This window comes from Strix aluco, chromosome 3 (assembly GCF_031877795.1).
Source record: "Strix aluco isolate bStrAlu1 chromosome 3, bStrAlu1.hap1, whole genome shotgun sequence".
Taxonomy (NCBI): domain Eukaryota; kingdom Metazoa; phylum Chordata; class Aves; order Strigiformes; family Strigidae; genus Strix; species Strix aluco.
The window spans coordinates 107,833,388-107,857,627 of record NC_133933.1 but is presented as its reverse complement, the minus strand read 5'-3'; the positions used below and the strand labels follow the sequence as shown (position 1 = coordinate 107,857,627).

At 37.6% G+C, this 24,240-nt stretch overlaps 1 protein-coding gene across 1 annotated transcript in view; it reads right to left on the bottom strand.

The window, feature by feature from the left end:
- Positions 1-24,240, bottom strand: part of CSMD1 (CUB and Sushi multiple domains 1) — a 1,278,503-nt gene that overhangs the window by 917,902 nt on the left and 336,361 nt on the right. The window contains exon 3 of the mRNA XM_074819927.1: positions 2,197-2,309. Coding sequence (XP_074676028.1) covers positions 2,197-2,309 — 113 coding nt within the window. The remainder of the gene's footprint in view (positions 1-2,196; positions 2,310-24,240) is intronic.

Genomic DNA, 24,240 nt, shown 5'->3' with positions numbered 1-24,240 from the left:
ACAGGAGTCCTTAAAAACTATGGAGCATCAGTAACTCAACTGGTCATGGCAGCAGAAATCACCCCAAGCCTTCACAAAAAGCACCTAACCCCTCACAGCTACAAATCATTCCCGAACCATCAGTCCCCATGCCTGTCTGTACACTGAGATGCTGTCACTGGAGTCACATTCACCATTTCTTCCAGAGTTGAATGTCATATTCTGAGGTCAATTTAAAGCTCACGGACAATGCCAGGTTTACAGCACTAAATCTGAAAGGGGGCAGTGTTGTTTAACCAGAGAGTGGTGCTATATGTCAATGTTAATTACAGCTCTTCCTGCTGGGGTTTTTACAAGGAACTAGGCCAGCAGGAAGTGTCATTATATTACAGCCTGTGGCTCTGTACATGTGTTCCTAAGTTGACAGTCAAGAGATGTCCTTTAGCATTCTTCACTGTCTTTTTCAATATGAAGAACAAACTGCTCAGATTGCATAAAAGGCTGAAATTTGCTATCATATGCATCTGCTAGAAGAGAAAGATACAGGTATTTAGAAAGCAACTTTGTACTCAGGTAGCAAAACAAGTTCCTGGTGTGCTCCTGATTTCTGATGTTCCTCTTCAATTTACCTTATAAAGACTATTAAAATGAATCTTTCCTAGCCTTTCATCACAGCCCTCATATCAGTTAAAAAAAGACTGATTAGCTGACTTACCAGGTGATAAGGCTTTGGGGACAAAGGAAGGGAGGAACAGCTACGAAGGAAAGACACATTGCTGAGCTACCCATCCCAAACATAAAAAGCTCAAATAACTCAAACTTTTTTGTTTTATGACACCTCTTACACCTCCATCTTTCACACATAGGTAACCCACTTCAGTGACGATACTGAATGCAAAAGATGCTTTAAAACACCCTACCATTTCAAAAAAATCAAATATGAAGCAAAGATAAGCATCAATATGGAGCAGACTTAGGTATTATCACAAAAGGGAAGGAAAGTTTCAAGGAACTAGGAACAGTTCTAGCAGAAATGTGATCAAAGTTTACCAAGCATTTGAAGATACCTGTGGTCTCTAAGTTACTTTGACTTTTTCTAAAGAGGTGACCAGTGTAACAGATTTACACACTCGCGAATGCTAGTCCTAGTAAATAGCTACAATCAAACCATACTACATTCTAGAATCAGAGTTCCTACATCAACCCCATCGATAAAAATATTTTGGTTTTAAATTTTATCACTTAACTAGTTGTAGGCAGTTTTTCCAAATAAACACTTTCAAAGAATTATATCTAGGAAACCACAGAAAAAATGGCTTTGAATTTGAGAAGTAATATGAAACCGAGCTTTCTGCAACTTCTAGTACTCAAAGCCCTGCATTTTCCATGAATAAAAACAGAGTAGTAAAAAAAAAAACCAACACCAAACACACACACAACAGAACACACCCCACCACAAACTCAGTTTGAAAGCAATCCTGAAGTTATACTCAAAACACTCTCATTATCCAACATTAAACAACTGACTCAATACCACTGTATCTGGTAACTTTCCCAACGTTTGCTTATCTCAAAGCCTTTTGTACAACTGAAAGTATTAAGGAAACTGTAACAGCCCAGTTTTATGAGCTTAACTCTTGGTAGACACTAGAAGACATGAAATGCTTGGCCTTATTTTTTCCCAGAACTTTGCAGTTATCACTGTAGTCTAACGTCTTCCATGGAGCCAGTTTTAAACTGCTTTGGTTTTTGGTTTTGTTTTTAAATTTATATATACATATATTTTTGTTGTCATCGTTCGTGTTTTAATTCTCCACAAGGACAATATTAGTGATTGATTTTCGAGATCAGTTACTATCCATATCTCCTACCACTTTTATTGTTATACCCCTTAAGTTAGGCATTGCCTAAAGAAGTTGTCAAAAGAAGTCATTTAGGAAATAAGAAAACCATTTAAACATAAGCATTTCTAAATCCAGCTTTAGAAGCCTGACAAATTCGATTAAAAATTCCAGCAGGAAATTATTAGTTTAAATTAAATTTCAAAAATCAAGACTATGGCCATGATGTAGTAACATTTAAGTATGCTATTAAAAAGAGTTCATGGAATATTCACCAATGATTCAAACCCTGCACAATCAAAATTGAAACATCACATTTCAACATGAAAAACATCTATCAAGTAGAATAAAGCCCTGGTAGGAAAACAGTTCTTACCTTCATAGATAGCTTTGAAGCCTTGAGCACTGACAGCAAAATCTGTGGTGAAACAGAGGGTGAGGATAGATCCTGTGCTCACAATAGATGATGGAAGCTGAAATCCAGATAACCTGTACAATAAAAATGCACAAATTACTGTAACTTTTAAAATAAAGCACATCAGCAGGCATGACAAGCATTATGATGAGCATCATACTTCTACATCCAAACTGCCAATGCATTATGCTCTTTACCCTGATGCAGTCTCTAAACATTCACTGCAAAATTTCAAGCATGTTCTTGAGTTTTTTAACTCTTCTATTTTAACACATCTGGGCACTCTCCAACAGAGAACACTGAAAGAAAGATCTGTTTGTATCTATTAAAGACAATGATTTTTTTTTTTTTTATAGGATTCATTTCAAGATGAAGACAGGTAAATTTAGGACACCTAGAAGTAGATACCCAGGCCTTTATTCACACCAAGATGCCTAGCACAATTTGAGATATTGTAGACTGTCCCGTCTGTCCTCCCGCTGCTGCTTCAGAAAAATGATGTATCTTATATGTTCAATGTCATATACATTAACTGACCAGAAAAAAAAAAAAATCTTCAACAGCCTCAGAAAAATTACATTTCCCATCTTATTAGCAGTCCCACTTTTACATACAAAATAGAATTTCTGATAAACTATAATTGCAATACTGGTTTTCAGATAATTTCACCAAATAAATGCTATGATTCATTTTGAGGATAAAACAAATGGAAAAAAGTGTTTCCATACTTTACTGAAACATCAGTAAAGAATTTGATAGACCTGGCTGATACTAGTGAGATGTTGGGTTTCTTAATAATTAATTTCGCATAAAGCGTAAGACACCATTGCTGTTGCACAAACCCAAAAGTATACTGTAAACTCACATCACTAGCTAATTTCTGTACGTTGCAATAGGGGTATGTGATCCAGTGGGTACAGGACAACACACCAGAAAGGCACCTTTTGTTCAAATTTCACCCTGAAAATGCTTCTTGAATCCAGACATTGGAACAACTCATCAAAAAAACCCCAACACACACACCAACTCAGAACAAAAAATGCTTTGATATATTTTTAATCTGAATGGTTAAGACAATCCATGCATTTAAAAAAAAAAAAACCTTGCCTTCAAAATTTATCATACAATGATGCTATAGTTTATTAATTGGCATCTGGAACTGCAGAACATAATTGTAAACAACATACTAATATAGCAGTATCACTGAACTACAAGTTCTTTGCAAAATTAGGCTTATTTAAGACCACTCTAATATATAAAAACATATAAGAGGAACCCCATGCTTGAATTACCCCAGCCGGGTGGCTACCCATCTCTTTCCAGTTTTGGGACTTGAATAAACCAGACATCAAAGCGAGGAGAGCTTTAAATACAGATGAAGGCATACAGTCAAGGCAACATAAATCAGCAAAAAGCTTCTGTAATTTCTTCCTTTCTTTTTAAACAACATTGTCTCCCATGTGCTAATTAGCTGTTTGCTCTAATCTTTTCACCTTCTGTGTACTTGTCAACCTATTACTCCTATTCTTTTCCACCTCATTTACTCCAATTCCAGAAATAACCAGGTTGAATTGCCCCTTAATCCTCAAACTGCAGAACTACCACAAGGCTTGCCACATCTTATGTTCAAACTTCTGTATGTTCTCTCACCTTCACTACACGTTGCAGTTTTAAGGGAACTGTGCCTTTTGTTCTATTTAATAGAGTGGTTATCACTACTGCCCCACATCTGGAGTGTACTGTATGACAGTTCATTATTTAGGGTATGTATTTTCTAATCTTACTTATGTGTCCCTTCTTTGAGAAGGGATTGAGAGTTCTGGTTCTAAGGGTGGGGGGTGGTTTTTTTTTTTGGCTAGTACTACAATATTTCCTGGATCTAACATTTTTTGCTGAAATACAGGAAACTAGCACGTATTGTTAGGGAAGGAAGGAAAATCAGGTTGAGACAAACAGAAAGACAAAAGCACCTAGCCTCAACACTTCATACTACATAGGAGAGCTTAAGATAAAAAAACCAGAAAAGTTCTATCAATGCAAAATTATACAGCTTTAGCTACCTCATTCCTGATTGGCATTTTACTGCACTTGGTATGGATTTGGTTCATGTAAGTGAACTTATCTGAGCAGCAACTGGACATCCTGAGCTCGTTATGATTTCTAGACCTACCTGTTCTGATTCTGTTATAATATATATTACTCCTACAATATGGATTTTTTAACTGCTCAATAAATATAATTGTTTCTGTAGTATCCCCCTTGAAATACTAGATCATTCTTTAGGCTGACATTACAATTCACATTAAAGGAAGACAAATATGTTTTTTTACACTTTAAATCAGTGCACTTAATGGTTTTACAGACAGGAGAAGGCAAGTAGGTGGTAAACTTCAAGGAATTACTACATCAACTTGAAATCTATTTTTTCAAGTTCTTTATATTACAGTAATCCTAAAAAAGATCACAGGAAAGTCTCGAATAGAAAAATTCTGTATTTCAGTCATCCAACAGACTGTGTGCCTCTGTAGTAGCCTTGTTGCTTGAAATATTTCTGAAAGCATCTTTTCATAGTATTCTAATAAATTGAGTGAGATCAAATGACATGAAATTGAGTGCAAAAAAACTAGACAGCAGATGAAAACCTGGAGTGTTATTTTTCAGACATTTCCAGAATTAAAGCACTGCTAACCTACCAAGTCATTTTTCCCTCCCTTATTAACATTTCCACCAGGTAGTTATAGCTCATGAATCATAATCTGTTCTGCACATTCATTTCATCATGCAGAAAAATCACACACATTCACACGTTGCTTTACTTTAGAAATGTATCTTGGCAATTAATGTGTAGGCCTTTATTGCAATCATGAAGGAAACTGTTTAGACAGACAAGTGTGTGTGCTAAGAAAGTAGAGCCATTTTAAGTCCCTGGGCTAATAAAAATGTAATTTGATAAACTTGCACTACTTCATACTGAGCATATGGCAATACTTTAAGCTTAAAATACTGCTACTTCCTTAACTTTCAGTAGCATTAATCTGCACAAAATATAGGCAGTAAAATACTTTCTAACCACAGATGGAATATATTTGTCTTGTCGATAAAGAAGAAACAGAATTTGTAATAGAAAACATAGTGGTACACCAGTACTGAGTTTAGCCTCCAAGGCGGGGGGGGCGGGGGAGAAAACAACAGCAAACCACCACACATTTAATTCTCCATTGTCATTTCATAGATCTTGACGTTCAGCCATTTCTAGTGATAAGGTCTATAAATATATAGATTTGTTTCTTCCAATGGCATAGCAATAGGTCCAGCTGGCTCTGCTCAGAACTTCTCCACCCTCTACTTGTGCAGGCACATTTTGGGACTTCCTGGTACTAAACAAATAGTGCAGCAAGTTCTCTGGGGGGTTGGCAATATGGTTGGAGATCTGTAGCAAATGATGTACAAGAAGAGGCCGAAGATTTGTTGAGCCCTTAAAAGATGACAACTTTAACACAAGTATGTACTGATTTCACAGTTGTCAAAAGACAATGAGCAGTTGCAGAGGACAAACAGAAGCATTTTTGCCATTTTATTTGCTAGCTTATTTATTCCTACAGCTGTCTGTAGTACAGAGTTATGTGTTCTGGTTACCACATGTGATAAAAATTGTCAAGGTTCAAAAAATTTTCTTGGGAAATTTAAGAGCCAGAAAAAACCTAGAGGGATGGGAGACTCTGCACCCTTATGCGCTGATTCTTTTTTCAAATCAGGCCAATTAAATCTATGAAAACACATTAGTATAATTAGAAGGAGAATCAGATCTGTTAAACATTTTTAGAATTGTGCCTGACATGCACGCACACATATATATGTATGAGCTCTGCTCACACATCTGTACAGATTGTTTCTGGGAACTTTCTCAGAGGAAGTAACTAGAATCTATTTGGTTAAGACAAAACATGCTTACCTGAAATTAGCTATCAGATGTCTCTTGAAAAAGCCATCAGCCAAAGGATTAATGTTATTAATAACTAGGTAACGTATAAGTCTAAATTTCAATGAATTATCCCAAAAGCAATTTTGGGCAAACCATAGATAAATGACAAAATCCAAGATTTTTTTTTTTTTTTCTCCCTCAAAATCTGCATAAGGAAAAAACCTAACATTTCTCTCATTTTAACATAAAGTCATATAGGTCATTAACTGCCATAGGGAACACCAAAGAGCTGTCTGCCATCAGGGTCATATCTTTTCAGGTTTTACATACTATTCTTAAAATTGTCATTTGATGTAGATATCCATAAGCTCATTCCATATCAAACTCACCATACCACACGAAAACACAAAGTTATTGGCAAGTGCTACCTCAAAGGTTGCACTGATCAACTGCAGATCAGAAAGCAAGGCAAGTCAAAGGGTACCGCTTAAGGACCAAAGCTTTAGGCTATCATATTTCTCCAGAAACACCTCACTGCATCACAGAAGTTGAATACTAAGTAAAGCACACCAAAAATGTTCAAAAGCTGCTATCTCATATTTGGCTAAACTGGAAGTTATCCTAGCACTATACAGTCAATAAAGAGCAGGCAAACCCTTTCCATGTTTTAGGCATCCAACATCACCAGTAGTCAATAATGCGTATACATTATTAGGCATCTGAAAAAAACCAATCAAGATATGACTCTATGGATTCCTGGCATTTATTCCTGATTTATTAATGCCTTTGTGGTGGGTTGACCTTGGCCACCTGCCAGACTCCCACCCAGCCACTCTCTAACTAACCTTCTTCAACAGGACAGGGGGCAGAAGATAAGATGGAAGTGCTCCTGCATAGAGAGAAAAAGCTTACTTACTAATTATCATCATGGTCAAAACAGACTTGACTTGGGGACAAATTAGTTTAATTTATTGGCAATCAAAATATGTTTGGGTAGTGAGAAACAAAGGTAAATTAAATCAATAAACCTCCCCCCATTTCCCTTCTTCCCAGGCTCAACTTCACTCCTTCATTCCCAACTCCTCTACCTCTCCCCTCAAAAAGTGCAGGGGGATGGGGAACGGTGTCAGTCTGTAACAGCTCCTCTCTGCTCTCCTCCCTCCTCACACTTTTACCCTGCTCCAGCATGGGCTCTCCATGGCCTGTAGATTCTTCAGGAAGCATCCACCTGCTCCACCATGGTCTCTTCCAAGGAGTCTCTGCTCCAGTGCCTGCAGTACCTCCTCCCCCTCCTTCACTGACCTTGGTGCTCTCACCAAGGTTTCTCTTACTTCCTGTTCCCTCCCTCCTCCTTTCTGTGGTGCTTTCTCTTCTTTCTTACATGCATTTTCCCCGAGGCACCACCCCCTTGGCCGGGGGGCTCAGCCGTGCCCTGCTGTGAGTGGGTTGGAGCCGGCTGGAACCGGCTGTGTCCAGCACAGGGCGGCCCCGGCCGCTCCTCACAGAGGCCGCCCTGCGGCCCCACTGCCAGTGCATGGGCACCTGCACACCATACAGCCTTGACAATATGAGCAGAAAACACTTAAAAAAGTATCATCTGTTCTAGTGCACCTAAATTTTACATATTAAAAAGTCAAATCATTAATAGTTTATCTTAGTAATTAGTGATTTGAATCAGTTTAAACTTACTGAACATATCTGGACAGAAGATCGGCTACTACAGTAGTCTACAAGAATGTGTTAACTCCAGTTATTCCGCAGAAAACAGCAGCAATGCTATGAGAATAAATGTGATTACAGGATACATATCCATAACGTGTCCTTTTATGAAGGCACACTGGCTCTGACATACTCTTCTACAATTAAAGGGGAGACTAAGAGGTGCTATTTTAAAGCTCTGCCAGGAGGCAAAAAATAAACACTCCCATTTCCTGCTTTTGAATCTGGAAGACCAAATAGGTGCATCTCCAACCAAAGGCAACAGTTATAACGTGCTAACTCTCCAAACAGTTGGTACTAGCCAACTGAAATTATCATCTCAGACAACAATGCAGTTAAGAACAGTCTTAACTGTGCATGAGCACGAACAGTACTTCAGTCATGTAATTAAAGTCCTCAGACATGCATTTTTGCATTGAGTTCAGAGTTGGAAGTTGACAGTAAGTAGACAAAAGCTATGGATGATAAAAATTAAATTTCTAATTTTTTTCTTTCCTGAAAGAACAATTATTTAAAAATAAAGCTTATGAAACTTTTTTTAATGCTTAATAGAAGGATTGTAAGGGCTTAGCTCAAAGTTTCTCTTACAGATAAATTTTAGTTCAAAGAAGAGATTGATAATTCAGAACAGTCCAGTAAGTATGTATTTATAACTGGAAAAGATGCACATAAAGGCAGCCTCAAGACTCAAATATTTCCATAGGATTGATTTCTAGCCTATGGTTGATTGAGTACTTCCCCTCCTCCCATAAGACTTACATCAGAGATAGAATTGCATCTCACATAGTAGAGAGATACTTTTTAAATAATAAGTTTTATGGTGAAGTTTCACACACCAAAATAAGAATATATGATGTTATATAACTATTCTTATGCGTGTTTTTAGTCATGCAAACAGTAGCCACCAATAAGGTATAATTACGAAGAGACAAATGTAAAGTAATTTTTGCAGTATTATTTCCCAGATCGGAGAATTTTCATTTCCCCTGTCCTCTGCCATAAGCTGCTGTTCTGGAGCAAAGCTCAACTCATGCAAATGCCAAAGATAATTAAAAAAAAAAAAAAAAAGCTTTAAAAAAAAAAAATCACAAGGAAGCTGGCCACGCCACTCCTACGGATCGTGTGCTTTGCCTCATTATACAACCTGCAGGAGGCAGAAGAGCACACAGCTAAAACTTCTATAGATATTTCTCCTGTCTTGTTCAGCATTATAAGCTGCCATCCCTGGAGACCAGCTCCTATCTGTACTTGCTATCAGCAATGAGAAGAGTTACCAACAGGTTAAGACACCAAATGGTACAGGGGAGACTAGCATAACCATTCCAGCAAACCAGGCTGTTACCTGCCACATGTGCATACAGAGAAGCCTTACCTTAATTACATCCATTCTATTGCCAAGAGGAAGTGAAGATTTGAAACCTGACTCAGATACCATCTCATACATAAAGGAATAGTAGCTACTATAAATTATAGATCTTGTACTAATTTTAACTGATTTTCTATCAGAGAAGGTAGTCTAAATATATACATTTAATACCACTACCCCCAGTCTCAACTTTTAAGTCACAGAAAAAAAATGAAAACATATAGAGCAAACTGTTCAAGGCCAAGGCCAAGTTTCTCATTCAGAGTCTCTAATTTGGTGGTTTTTTTCTCAAGCTTAAGGTAATACTGACTATCCCCTTAAAAAACCTGTATAAGAAACACTGTGACAGAGAGCCCCAGCTCAAAGAGCACACCTAGTCCCCCGCACAGGAATTACCCATTACACCTCCAACATAAAGAAAACACACAGTAACACCTCCTCACATTGATGAGTGTCATTCAGCTTTCTTTCCTAAGGAGAAAAAAAAAAAAAAAAAAAATCCCTTATCTCTTACATTTCTTACTCTAACAGTGCCAAGTCTTCCTCAGTGTTGCTTCCTCCAGGTTCACACTCTTCCATCTTCAGGTTCTCAGCCCAGAGCAACACCCCAGCACTACTCTTCCAGTCCCTCATTTCCCACTCTCCCTAAGAAACCAACTTCAAAGCCCTCCCATCATATAACCTTCTTCTACCAGCTGTCTCCCCTACACCCCAAGAAACTCCTGCAAACCCCTCAGCTGCTTCTTGATCCCTCATTTGATTAAATAACATCAGGTGCTCCTCCATCCTGCTAACTAGAGGCAGTTAAGGCGTGCATACCTCATTAGAGGGGCACTAGTACTAGTGGTAGACAAAAGACTCATCTCTTGCCTGGGTGCTCTTCTGCAATTTAAGTTTTATAATCTCAAAACTAATTATCAGTTCTGAATGAGCAAAAAATAGATTTTTTTAATTCAAGCCTTTCATGTAGCTAAATTTTTTCCATGGTATGGTCATGTGAAAACTTCCTGATGTTTCCTGTGACTTTAGCTTAACTAGGAATTAATTGCAGGAAATATAAAATTAATATTTTTTTAGTAAGGGAAGACTGGAAGCAATCAAAGAAAAAAGTTCCCTCAGTAAAGTCCAGAAGGTCCCTTATAACCAAAACTCACTGAGTTCACTAACTAAGCAGAAAGAAGCTGCAAGCTTAATGATTTTGACATATTTAGCCTTCAGAAAAAGCAGATGGCTTCTCTAGCTGCCACCAAGCAGCCATGGTACCAAGGCTCACATCTGCTGCAGGAAGCCCTATGCTGCAAAGCAGTAGCCTGCAGCTGCAGTTACTGGGCATCAGTAGGAGAGCAGGAAAACATGAGAGGAGTTGGCCAACACCAAACCAATACACAGCTGTGAATGGGACTGAAGTGGAGGCATGTCTTGGGAAAGCAGTGGGGCTGAGGGTTTTGAGGGGGTCTGTACAGCCAGTGGGGTCTGGCAGCTCCACCACGGTGGGATTGCACGACAGATCTGAGAGAGGGCAACTCCCAGACCATTCACTGCCCGTGGATGGGCCTAGTGGGGTTTGTTACTCGTGCTGAGAAGGTAGAACCACAGAATGGTTTGGGTTGGAAGGGACCTTCAAGATCATCTACTTCCAACGCCCCTGCCATAGACACGGACACCTTCCACTAGATCAGGTCACTCAAAGCCCCCTCCAACCTGGCCTTAAACACTTCCAGGGAGGGGGCATCCACCACTTCTCTGGGCAACCTGTTCTACTGTCTCACTACTCTCACAGCAAACAATTTCTTCCTTGAATCTAATCTAAATCTACCCACTTTCAGTTTAAAACCATTACCCCTCATCCTTTCACTTCATCACTGCCTGATAGAGGGTCCTTCCCCATCTTTCCTGTAGGCTGCTATAAGGTCTCCCTGGAGCCTTCTGTTCTTGAGGCTGAACAACCCCAACTCTCTCAGCCTGTCCTCATAGGGGAGGTGCTCCAGCCCCCTGATCATCTTCATGGCCCTCCTCTGGACCTGTTCAAGCAGATCCATGTCCCTCTTATGTTGGGGGCCCCAGAGCTGAACACAGTACTGCAGGTGGGGTCACATGAAAGCAGAGTAGAGGGGGAGAATCACTTCCCTCAACCTGCTGGCCACACTTCTCTTGGTGCAGCCCAGGATAGGGTTGTCTTTCTGGGTTGTGAGCGCACATTGGTAGCTCGTAGTCAGTTTTCCATCCACCAATACCCCCAAGTCCTTCTCTGCAGGGCTGCTCTCAATCCACTCATCCTCCAGCCTGTATTTGTGCTTGGGATTGCCCTGACCCATGTGCAGGACCTTGCACTTGGCCTTGTTGAACTTCCTGAGGTTTGCACAGGCCCAGCTCTCAACCTGTCAAGGTCCCTCTGGATGGCATCCCTTCCCTCCAGCGTGTCAACTGCACCACACAGCTGTGTGTCATTGCAGAACTTGCTGAGGGTGCACTCAATCCCACTGTCCATGTAGCCAACAAATATGTTAAACAGTGCTGGCCCCCATACTGACCCCCAGTGAACGCCACTGGACACTGGTCTCTACTTGGACATCGAGCCGTTGACCACAACTCTTTGAGTGTGACCATCCAGCCAATTCCTTATCCAGCAAGTGGTCCATCTGTCAACTACATGTCTCTCCAATTTAGGACAAGGATCTCATGTGGGACAGTGTCAGAAGCTTTGCACAAGTCCAGGTAGATGATGTTATTTGCTTTTCCCTTATCCACCAGTGCTGTAACCCCCTCATAGAAGGCCACCAGATTTGTCAGGCATGATTTGCCCTTAGTGAAGCCACGTTGGCTGTCACCAGTCACCTCCTTATATTCCATGTGCCCTAGCATAGTTTCTAGGAGGATCTGCTCCATGATCTTGCCAGACACAGAAGTGAGACTGACTGGCCTGTAGTTCCCCGGGTCCTATTTTTAAAAATGGAGGTAACTTTTACCCTTTTCCAGTCAGCGAGAACTTCACCAGACTGCCACGACCTCTCAAATATGATGGATAGTGGCTTAGTCACTTCATCTGCCAGTTCCCTCAGGACCCATGGATGCATCTCATCAGGTCCCATGGACTTGTGCATGTTGAGGTTCCTTAGATGGTCTCGAACCTGATCTTCTCCTACAGTGGGTGGTTCTTCATTCTCTCAGTCCCCATATTGGTCTTCTTCATCCTTGACAGTGTGGCTGGAACCCTTGCCGGTGAAGACTGAGGCAAAAATGTCATTGAGTACCTCAGCCTTCTCCATATCCTGGGTAACCAGGTCTCCCGTTTCCTTCTGGAGAGAGCCCACATTTTCCCTAGTCTTCCTTTTATGACCAGCGTAACTACAGAAGCTTTTTTTATTGCCCTTGACGTCCCTAGCCAGATTTAATTCTATCAGGGTTTTGGCCTTCCTATCCTGGTCCCTGGCTACCTGGACAGTTTCTCTGTATTCCTCCCAGGATTTCTGTCCTTTGTTCCACCCTCAGTAGGCTTCCTTTTTATGCTTGAGCTTGTCCAGGAGCTACTTGTTCATCCATGCAGGCCTTCCCCACAGTATTTCCCCACAATCTCAGGCTCCAATGTAGCTCAAGCTACAGAAAAAAAAAAGCCAGTTTATGTCTGAAATGTGTGGCAATCACTAAGACTGGCGGCTGTCAACTAAATGAACCGGTAGGCCATGGCACTGCGCTATGGCTATGCAGACGTGCCTTATTTTCCCGGCAGAGCTTATCATTATACCATGTATTTTCTTACAATTTTTATCCATTTTACACAAAATGCAGCCACGGAAATGGTTTCATATGCCTCTGTGCTAATTGATATTGAAAGAAATCATCAGCTTGTATTTGGTAAAACTGAACAAAAATAAAGTAGTTCTGTAAAGAGTGCCAAAAATAAAGTAGTAGCGTAAACCATTATTGCCAGAGGGATAAAAATTGTGTTTTACCTTTAATGGAAGGAAGTTATTTCAGTTACTGTAAAGCTAATGACTCTTTGTGCTTGAGAAAAAACAGCTGAAACTTTAATTAAGATCATATATTCCAGGTTAACAATTATATCAACAGACTACATTTCTGCCTTCTAAGAGTACATAGACATTTAGATCAAAGTCACCTCTCAGGTGTAGTGGTATGAGTCCGGATGGACCCAGCAGAAGTAAAATTACATAGATGTAAATTAAAATGTGACTTGTTTCAATTAATTAAAAATTATATTTGAAAGATGTCCTATTTTTAGAAAACTATGTAAACAGTTCCATTATTTCTTCCGGCCTGTTACTTATATCCCTATATCTGTTAGCTCACTAATAACAGTATGATGACTTTAATAATAAAAAATGCAGTAGTAAGACTGTTGTTAGTAATAGATTACAGGTGAGATTTAACATTTTTTCATTTAAAAAAACAGGAATTGAGTCAGCAAAACTAAGATCTCTCAGTGATTTTGCTACCCATAGTACCTTGTCAAAACAGTTTGAGATGTAATCTTAGAAAACATTTGCATTAGTCAGTTTAAACTTCATTATTTGAGTTTTGCCTGTTTACTCTCACATATGGATGTCACATCATGTTCAATCATCTTTTCAGAAGGTATGTCACATTAATCCACAACAGCGTATATAGTGATCTGTTATTTTACACAACTTCAGTTGTGAAGCTAGCTTGCATTTCCTGTGTCATAAAGCTTTAGAGAGAGATCTATGTCAGTTTGGGAATAACATTTCAGCAATGAGCATTTGATTCAACTGTAGAATAAATGAGGATGAATTTTATTTGAAACTTTGTTTTACAAATCCATTATAAATCATCCATAATGCTGTAGATGATATTCATGCTCCCACTGTTGTGAGTTGTTTGGAAATGAAAAATGTACAGTATTCATCTGAAAAAAAAACCCCAAACAAACCAAAACACCCAAAACCTCAAAACCCTATCATAGGAACACAAATGGTATTTTATGCCTTTACTAAATGGAATTTAGAGAGTACAATTCTGTGAAGCGGACTCTTTTTCTTTTCACAGGCAAACCGCTAATAACAGAAAAATCACCCACATTTCCACCTCCCTAAGTTTTACAGGCTCACCTTTTATAACAGTATCAGCACCTCCAGAAAAAACAGTGAAATGAAGACAGTGGAAATGGAAATGGAATGATAACAAGTGGCTTAGAAGCCCTGCAACACACAAAAATTGCCGGGGGGGGGGGGGGGGGGGGTATAAATAAGTTTCTGAAGCTTTCTTTTAAACTTTTTACAAATTGGATTACAGTAGTATTGCCAGCTTAAAAAAATCTACTCTAGCCTTTTTGATGTCACCTCTTTCATCAAAGGCCTTGAGGCAAAAGAAAATATGCTAACAAATATTTTAAGAGATCAGATTTTAGTACAAACAACATGTTTGTACTTTGCAGCAATAGGGATGATTCTAAAAAAATACGTTGCTGTCCAAAAATGAGTGTATTTAACAAACAGTTTATATAGTGCTCAATGTTCCTTCTGTAAGGAAGACTAAAGATTTGTGCCCTGAACTTTATTTTGGGAATGTGTGAAGCTTCAAATGTGGCCTACAGTACACAGTAATATTTTAAATACTTACATGGCTTTGCAGAGTTCCATTATCTGTTTTGCATAGGCTATGCTGTCTAGCTTTTTTTTTATTGCTCAGTTCAAAATACATACTAACATACTAATGATTGAAGTCATTCCCATAGTGATCTGGGATCTGACTGTTCTTCATATTTGTTTATTGAGAGATATTCCTTTTTGGATTAATAAAATAAAATAGGTTATCTAATTAAATAATTATATGCTTCTAAAGAGTAAAATATTCTATTTTAGGATTTTATAGTCATTATTTTTCAACTGCTCTTGCCAAAATGGCATTTTTTTCCACATCTCGATAGGAATTTTTTTAAAAAAGAAAAAGTGACAGAAAGTTAAAAACAACCTAAGTTTTAAAAAACCCACCCTTTTTATATGTCTCTCATTTCCTAAGCCAAATTTTATAGATGGATTTTATACAGTTTTGCAAGATTTGAGCTTATTTTGTTTACCTAAATTTATGTTCTCAGTAAATCAATCAGATCCAAAATATCAGAAGTCAGATGACTTAATTTTTTCATGTCTTAGTTTTCCATTTGTCAAATAAGGACAAAATTACAAACTAAAAACATTCTTTTGAATCCAGAGCAATGGAGCACCTCTCCTGTGAGGACAGGCTGAGAGAGTTGGAGTTGTTCAGCCTGGAGAAGAGAAGGTTCTGGGAAGACCTTACTGTAGCCTTTCAATATTTAAAGGGGGCTTATACGAAATATGGGGAAAAACTTTTTAGCAGGGCCTGAGGTGATCTTGGTCTTAAACTAAAAAAGGGTAGATTTAGACTAGATATAATGAAGACATTTTTTACTGTGAGGGTGATGAGACACTGGAACAGGTTGCCCGGGGAGGTGGTAGATGCCCCATCCCTGGAAACATTCAAGGTCAGGTTGGATGGGGCTTTGAGCAACCTGGTCTAGTGGAAGTCTCTGCTTATTGCGGGGTAGTTGGACTAGACAACCTTTAAAGGTCCCTTCCAACCCAAACCATTCTATGATTCTATGCATTCAAATATATTGCAAATTGTAAACAGATCCAGAGTTCGGGGAATAGGATGGGTATATTTAAGTACATCAAACTGAAAGAAAGTTAAAATAATGTGCTATTGACTCATTTTAAGCAATTCATTTTGGCAAAGGAAGGGGTGTCCAGATTGTTTGGAATTTGTCTGGAAGTGTTGCTCGGAGCTGTAAGACAAAAAATTCTTTCTGCTGAGTTGTTCCAAAACCAAACGGATGAAGTAGTTCCAAAAACAAAAGCCTTTGGAGCAATCAAGTGAGAACTTTCCTTCACCTTCTGTGTCTTCCCAAACTATGTATATTTTCAGCTTAAAGAATCTCAGAGTGTTATTATATGTTATACATAAGTATGCCCCTAAGAGTCTTTTCACTTGATAAAATAATCTATCCTGTTTCAGAACTGAGTAAAGGATTTTCCTTCACTGTCGCCTCATTATGACTTTGCTTTTTTTCCCTGAAGTTAATTGCTCTGACAACTCTATTTTAAAGGGGTCAGGCTTTGGCAGTTTTAGACTATCTGCACAAAGCTCACTAAATTAACTTCCTGTTCCTATATTTTACTCCCAAGAGCTATGACACTCTTTTTTTCCATGCAAACCTTTGAAGTCTATCTATTATTTCTACCCATCACACTCAAAGTTTAGTACAGTATATATCATTTAGTACTTGAATACCTCCTGTCAGAATTGCTGCCTGGCTTGTTGTCCTTTATAAGAAAGAAATGTAGTGGGTATTTCAGTGGGTCATGAAGTTCATTTTATCTAAATTTAACTTTTTTTAAAAGTCTTTTGCAGATAACTACTTTTGGTAGTTTCAAATGGCACTTAAAAGAAGGAGCTTCTGCTACTAATAAGAAATAATGACCAATTCACAGAATTATGTGAGTGCTTTGGGCTAACTCTACGCTTATTGTATTAAGTATAATATATTCCTATTTTCCTTCATTATATCACTTGTCATCTCCTTTGTACTTATTTTGCCATATTCAAAACCTTCTGGAAGGTAAGTTGTCCGTGTAGTTTGATGCTTCAATTTCAATATTATTCCTATGTAGAGCAGGAGCAGGCTGTAAAAGGAAAGGAGGAGGCACAGCACATGCAAGAATATCTGACATAGGCAATCAAGACAAGAATCATGGATTTTCAGCAGTGGATCCATTTACAGTGCAGCCAGGTGGGACTGAAGGGCAAAACAGTGGTGCAGTTTCTAGACTGTGGCAAAGATCCAGAATCCTTAGGGTGCACACTTAGTATGTACCTATGAAAACTCGCACTTGTTGTTAGTATATGCTGAAGCCCTTAATTTTGTATCTTTGCTGATATTGTTACCCATGCCAACAATATTAACTACCACATTTTTAATAGCTTTATTTTGCCACACTAGCATTAACCATTGTATGTCTTTGGTATAGCAGTTAATGAATCTCAGAGTACACTGACTTTTATAACAAGAATTTTCTTCTTAAATTTTAGAACAAAAATCAGTATGTTGAAATGTCAGCTTATCATTATTTTCAGAATATCCTTGCCTATTACATATCCTGTTGCAGTATATGGTGTAGGTAGTTTACCGTACTGAATTCCCATTGTGATCTACCTCAAGTTGCTAGATGGCATACAGATTTTAATGATAACCCCCAAAGTGCTCTCCTTATGGTGGCACCTTATCAATGTGCCCTCTGCTCAGTAGATCTTCAACAAATTCAGAAGTAATGAAGCAGAACAATCTCCTGTTAAATTTAATAGTAAACAAATTTTGGTAGCTTCAGCCCAAAATATGACATCCCCAAAGGAAGTTTAGAAATATGTCTTAATTGAGAGATATTTCATCTTTCTTTCTGAGCATTTTCTGTGCTTATATTTTAAGTCACCTCAGTAGATGTTTTGCCCTCGGATGCATAATTTGATGCTTGAGCTCCTCCTATCAGAACATTATATCCTGTTCTTCTGTCCTTTAATCCTTACATATATAATATATCATTTCAGGGTTTATGATCATCATTGAGATTACCTACAGTAATATCATTTTTAGTTTGGAACACATTGTTTCTTATGGATGACTTCTCCTAACAACTGTTTTTAGGTGAGTCATATTTTCCTAGTTTAAAATGTTCTCATTCAAAGTGCTTCTTCCAAAGAAAGGATGTATGTAAAGTCTTTTCTGCTCATACTTTTAATTTCAGCAAAATTTCTTTTAAAATTGTATGGTAATATTTATACATTAGTCCCAAGCAATGGGTGTTGCCTAGTTACCTGAAGCAAGGTACATATTAGGCAAATTCTGCCATTAAATATATAAGATCTCTGGAGGAAAGTAGCAATGCTTTGCATTATCTGTTAGGCTATTGCATCTCACTTACTCCCATGGATGGTCTTGTGAGAGCTGCCTGAAGCTGACCTTAGTTACCCATATGTGTCCGGATGATGCAGGATCTTGAATATCTGAACACAGGTAATAGTTTTAGTTTTGTTTACCTTTAACACAGTATTTGATACCACCAGCACACTCAGGTGGTCTGCAGGGTTCTGATGTCCATTTCTACAGGCAGCCTACAGGCTGCCCAGAAGTATGTAGGAAAAGGAGAGCAGACAACATTGTTTGGCCTGGAGGAAGTCAATACTGAAGGAATTGCTATGGCAGAGAAATTTTTAGTTTTATGTTTTCTATTTTAACCCATTCACAACCTAGCTCTTATTGTCAAATTTTCTCATTAATCTGAATAGGAATTTTAGTTAAACCTGTTGCTTAAAATTTCTTTGTATTTGGGTATATTTTTATTGTCACTGGCTCATATTTATATAGAACAGTTAGTAAAGCTTAGCTTTTTCTCATGAAAGTGCCGACTTTTTCAAATAGTTATTATTTTAATATGGAATAAGACAGCTTTAGTCAAACAGCTTTCGAAGTCTCTGATGGTCTCCATGGCCAGAGAAAGGTTTTAAGACCAAACCATTGTGGAAGATTTCACATGCCTGTGGAACAGTCATGCCATGGGCTACAGTAGTACTTAGCTGTTCCTCTGACAAGGTGTTAATATGGGGATTACCTACCTCTCCAAGTAATGGGTGGTAGGGAAATGAGTAAGAGAAGCATAAAATAGCTAAGAAGCATGACAGAACAAATACAAAAAGCAAGAGAACCACTGAGACCAAAATAATAATGGGCTTAAGGGGAGCCATCTATGCAACTGAAAAAGAAAAGCAGAAGATGCAAGTGAAGACTGATTGTTCAAGAGAGATGAGGAAGAAAGAAGCCATGGGAAGAAATGTCACGTTTTATGGGAAAAGAAGGTAGCCTTAATTAACACTGAGAGAATTTGGCTGACCTGGCAATGACTCTGCTACCAATTCACAGGGAAGAGGTTACAGGGGACATACTGAACTGGATGAAAAGAATCCATTTTTGATGGATTTTTTTTTTTAATTTCTATTTTATGTTCCAGATTCTATTAAGCTGCATGTAGCAAATGAAGGAGTAAGACATTCTCCAGCATTCAGCTCCTACACTGAATCAATGTCTGAAACAGCCTGTTTCCCTCCAATGACTATGAAAGAAGCCTAGACAGATTAATGTTCACGACTGAAGTTTGCCTTTTTGAAATACCCCTCACAGAAAAAGCTGCCTGGACTTAGAGATGAGATGGGGGTGAGAAAGGCAACTGAGAAAACTGTGTAAGATTAATGGCAAGTCTCTCTGCTAGTGAATTAGAATAAAAGGTGAAGCCAGCCAAGAAGACGGAACACAGACCAACTACGAATGCTACCTTTCTTGTCATTGCTGTTAACAAAACTATCATGATTTACAGAAGTAAGGTTTGCTCAGAGGTCAGTTATCAATGTAGAGTCTCTGTTTCAAACAACTAAACAAAAATGAGCCTTGAAGTTCCAAATGCAAATTCGTAAGGAAAGAGAAAGAAAAAGAGGAAAGGAGGGCATACTTAGTGAAGTATCACCCTAAAAATGGGAAGAAAGAAGAAAAATAATAAATGGAAGAATCAAGAGGAATGCAAACAAAAGGAGAGCTATTTGTTCTCTCTCATTATTCTTTTTTAAGCTCATTTCTCTTGTATTTTCTTTACATTTATGGCTCTTTATGCTTTTTTATACATTTTCTGAAAAAACCCACACAAACTTATTTGGTGTGTTTTTTGTTTTTTCCTACCAACCACTTTGTAATTCCATACTACAATAAAAAGATTTGATTTCCCTTCTCTCTCTGTTCTTTTTCTCTTCAGTTAGCTATCACTTATTTTAATGCTGGGGGTGTGTGTGCGGGAGGGTGGTGTGTTATTATACTTCCTTACTAGCAGACTGTAGTGCTTGCAATCTGTCATTATTCACCCTCCCTTCCTTATAAACCTATATTTGATCATGGTATGAAAGAGGATGTGGACTAAATAACCTAATGAAGTTTTCAGCCTTAGCTGCTACAGACCTGTAGCTGCAGTTTTATTGTTACCTGCTGACAAAACACAAAACCTACCTTTTATTGATTTGTTGATGGAACAGTGTTATTCAATACTGCAGAATGAGAGCACTTTCATCTTCTAATTTCCATATGTTTGGTAGTATTAAAAGCTTTTATGTTATCTGTGTCATTTGATCTGGGATGTATCATTTAATGATGAAACTCCACCTATCAAAATAAGCCACTTCTCCTTCCACATCAGTATCTATTCTCTAAGTGTTTTTGGTTTTGTTACCATATTGAAAACAAGAACTGGTGTGAGAATACAGGTTCTTATGGAACATTTATTCTGTTTAGGATGTCTAAAGCAATTTTAATGTGTTCTTTATGGCTACATTTCAATTTTGTCTGCTCCTTCTTGACTCTTTGGTAAGAGACAGAGAGACCATGATTCCTTTCTGGATATGTGTAGTTAGAAAATGTTTTTTTCTGTTCTTTGAAAATCCTTGTATTTAAAAAAAAAAAAAAAAAAGGTCCTTTTTTTACTTCTTGACAATAACAAGAATTTGTGGGATATCATCTTTTTTCTGTGACTAGGGGTTTTGAGACTTCAAGAAATAATGAATAAAAATTGGACAGATTTAGCTCTCCTACATCTCAGGAGGTAATTCCTTAAAAATTGCCTATTCTGATATAGGTGGTAGGAGCTGCAATAATAATGTCTTTTTCATTTTAAGAAAAAAAAAATCCTCAAATTCTAAGCTATTTCCTTTCTACGTTTTACTGAATTAAGTACAAGCTTATAAAATGTTGATAAAATAGTACCTTTACCATTGAAAAAGACCTCTCAGTGGAAGACTCCAGAGTAATTCTAACCATATCCTTCTTCTAGGAGACAAATTCAGTTATGACTGAACAGAATAATACATATAATTTTGAAAACCACAGCATCTTAGATTTGCATTAACAGTGTGATGATTGAGAGGTACAGAATTTAAAAATCCACAGCAGATAATACACTGATAAAATTCAGAAGTCAGCAGATCTAAATTCCCTAATGATTTGACTGCATGGAAAGGAAGTGTCTGACAGGAGAGAAACTATTAGCAGTGTGTTCAAGTCCAGGTTTTGGACTAATCTTATAAGAATTTTTTATTAATAGCTGAACAAAATATCAGGAGCATGACAGTGAAACAAAATTAGACAAAAATGTTAACAACAATGAGGATTAGAATACCTTACAAAATCCATATTTAATGATTTAAATTATGAGATAGCATTGAGGGCTGGATTAAAAAAAAATAGATTGTAAATTAAGATAGACTTCTCTTCAGATAGGATGAATCATTCTTCTCTCATTGTATCTGAAGGAAGCTGGCCTGACCTCTTGCCTAATTTCACACAGATAAAATTAGTTGAGATGAATAATACTTCCAGAGACTAATAAAAAGGAATTTGAAAACAACAAACAAACAAAACCCCATGAATATTGACAAACTCAAATGAGTGACTCCAGCAAAAGGCCATTAAGATGCTTGTCGGCAGACGGACATGACCCGTGTGAGGAAGAGGAAACTAGAAAAGGTGGCAAAAAGATAGCTTAAGCAGTGTTTTGTGACCTGGGAGGAAGGGGTTAATATAGAAAATGGAGACATACTCTTCTCTGAGGTGCTCAGTGAAAGGATGACACACAACAGTCTGGAGTTGCAACAAAGAAAATTCTCCACTGAATATAAGAAGTAAATTACGAGAAAATACAGGACTTTTCAGCACTGTGTTACTATTCAAATGGAATTTGCTTTGGGGAAAATAATGTGGCTTACTACATACTACTACACAGTACTACATAGTGCTACCCAATTCAGACTTTAAGCCATGGGTTGTATAGTTTGCAGCTACTGCCAAGAGCTGCCAGAAACAACTTCTTCTGCTTGAATTACAATGATCTTGCTAGGGCCATTGCCTCATTTCATCCTTCCTGAACACCTCTGATCATCCTAGTTTTTTTCTGAGAGGTACCAACCCCTCTATTTTAGGCTAATGATACTGGTATTGTGGAGTATTTGCATAGTAAACACATGCTTTTTGGGTAAACACTATTCTTGTAAGACTGGAAATTTAGCAGAAAAAATAGCAGCTGAAAATGCCATGCTGAGTATCGTATCAGTCTGACAAGTTTGGTCAAACCATTAACCTAAGCCACTACAACAGGCTGAAAAAGAAATATCTTTGGCAGCTGCCTTGTCAGGAGAGGAATGCAGAAAAGTTCATATGCTCAGAGGAATAATTGGCTAATTAGATTTTAAAAATACTAATAGTGAAATGAAGTACTAACACTTATTTCCAGTAAAATCTTTTAGGTATGACTTATAAATATCATGGTTAATATCTGAGATATTTCTAAACAACATATATACTAGTAATATGTAACAAAAATGCAGTTGATTGACCTCTCACTTGTACCAAAGGTCTTTAAATATGTACTGGTAGTATCCAGCACGTATCACTGTAATTAAAAAAAATCTAGCCTAAATGCAAATAAAATGCTAAATAAATGCAAAGCATTAGTATTCAAGTCTATGTTGCCAAAACCACAAGCAAACCAAACCATGAATTAAAAATTATAAAAAAGAACAATTAAGATCACTGTTTCAGCAATGCCTCTCGCCAAGAAGCAGATAACCCAAACTAGGCACTCAATTCAAACTAGTCATCACCACAGCCAATGATGGCAAGGAGAAAAAAGAGGATAATTTTTTTCCAGTCATATATTTTGCACAGATTCTTACTTTTCTGCCACATTGTTCTATAGACAAGGATTAGTGTTAGTAAATATGGTATACAGAAATTAAATCCCACCAAGCAAAACTTTTCTGGTTTTATTTTTTCTATTTTTTTTTTTTTACTACATCACTTCATTCTTTTTTCTCTATAGGCCTTGAAACTTTAATCTAAGATCAATCTAATTTTTTTTAAACTGGCTTCTTTCCAGTTACTACATATTGAGTTTGAAGTATCCAAAACTGGATATCATGCATCAGCTAAGGTCTTTCCAGTGCTAAATAGAAAGGAAGGTCTACTTTACATTGCTTATAGAAGTCTGTTTTCCTGTTCATACATCCCACTATGGAATTTTTTATTCTTTTATCCTCTGCAGCAATTTGACAGCTGTTGATATGAATTGAAACCATAAACCTCAAGAACCCTGTAAGTCTTTTTCCAGAACGTCTACCTTATTCCTTCTGAACTAGTCACTCAGCTGTTGTTAGTTTAGGGATGTTTAATAAAGCTTAAAATGCAAGTCTTCACAGTTTTTGGAATCACAGAATATTTTGAAAAACTGCCCAAGAAGACAGTAGCACAAGAAAAGCCCTTGCACTACTTAGTTTAATTTTTCCTTGTGTACTGATTTGATTTTAATACATGCACTGAAAAGTCACATCACAAACATTAAAAAAATCTTTAAGCATTTTGATGTCTGCAGAGACCATGTTGTATTCTTTTTATTACCCTACTCTTGTTTGCAAGACATAAAAGGAGCAGCAGTAAATATCAACCAGCCAATAGATTCCTTAATTGCTCATTCTTCAAGAAATTCAAATCTCTTATGTGGCCTTAATTTGTCAGTGTAGTAGGTATCACTATTCATTCTGATACATCCCTTTTACATAATGGTGCAATATTCTCCCACAATAAATAGAAAATCACAAATTTTAGTGTATTGCTAAAATCCTGCTCTATTTTACAATCAAGATAAATTGCTCACCTTATCCCGTTAATCCTTTCATCTGTTCTAAATAACTCCCATGAATGTACTCCAGAAAGTAGTGTAAAATGTGAGTGGTTTTGCAAATTGACAGCATAGAAGAAATTTTTTTACATTTGTGATGTGAATTGAGAACACCAGCCTAGACTTTGCACACTTTAGTGTTATGTGAAAGATTCAACATTTCTTCTAACTCTGAAAGTGAAGTG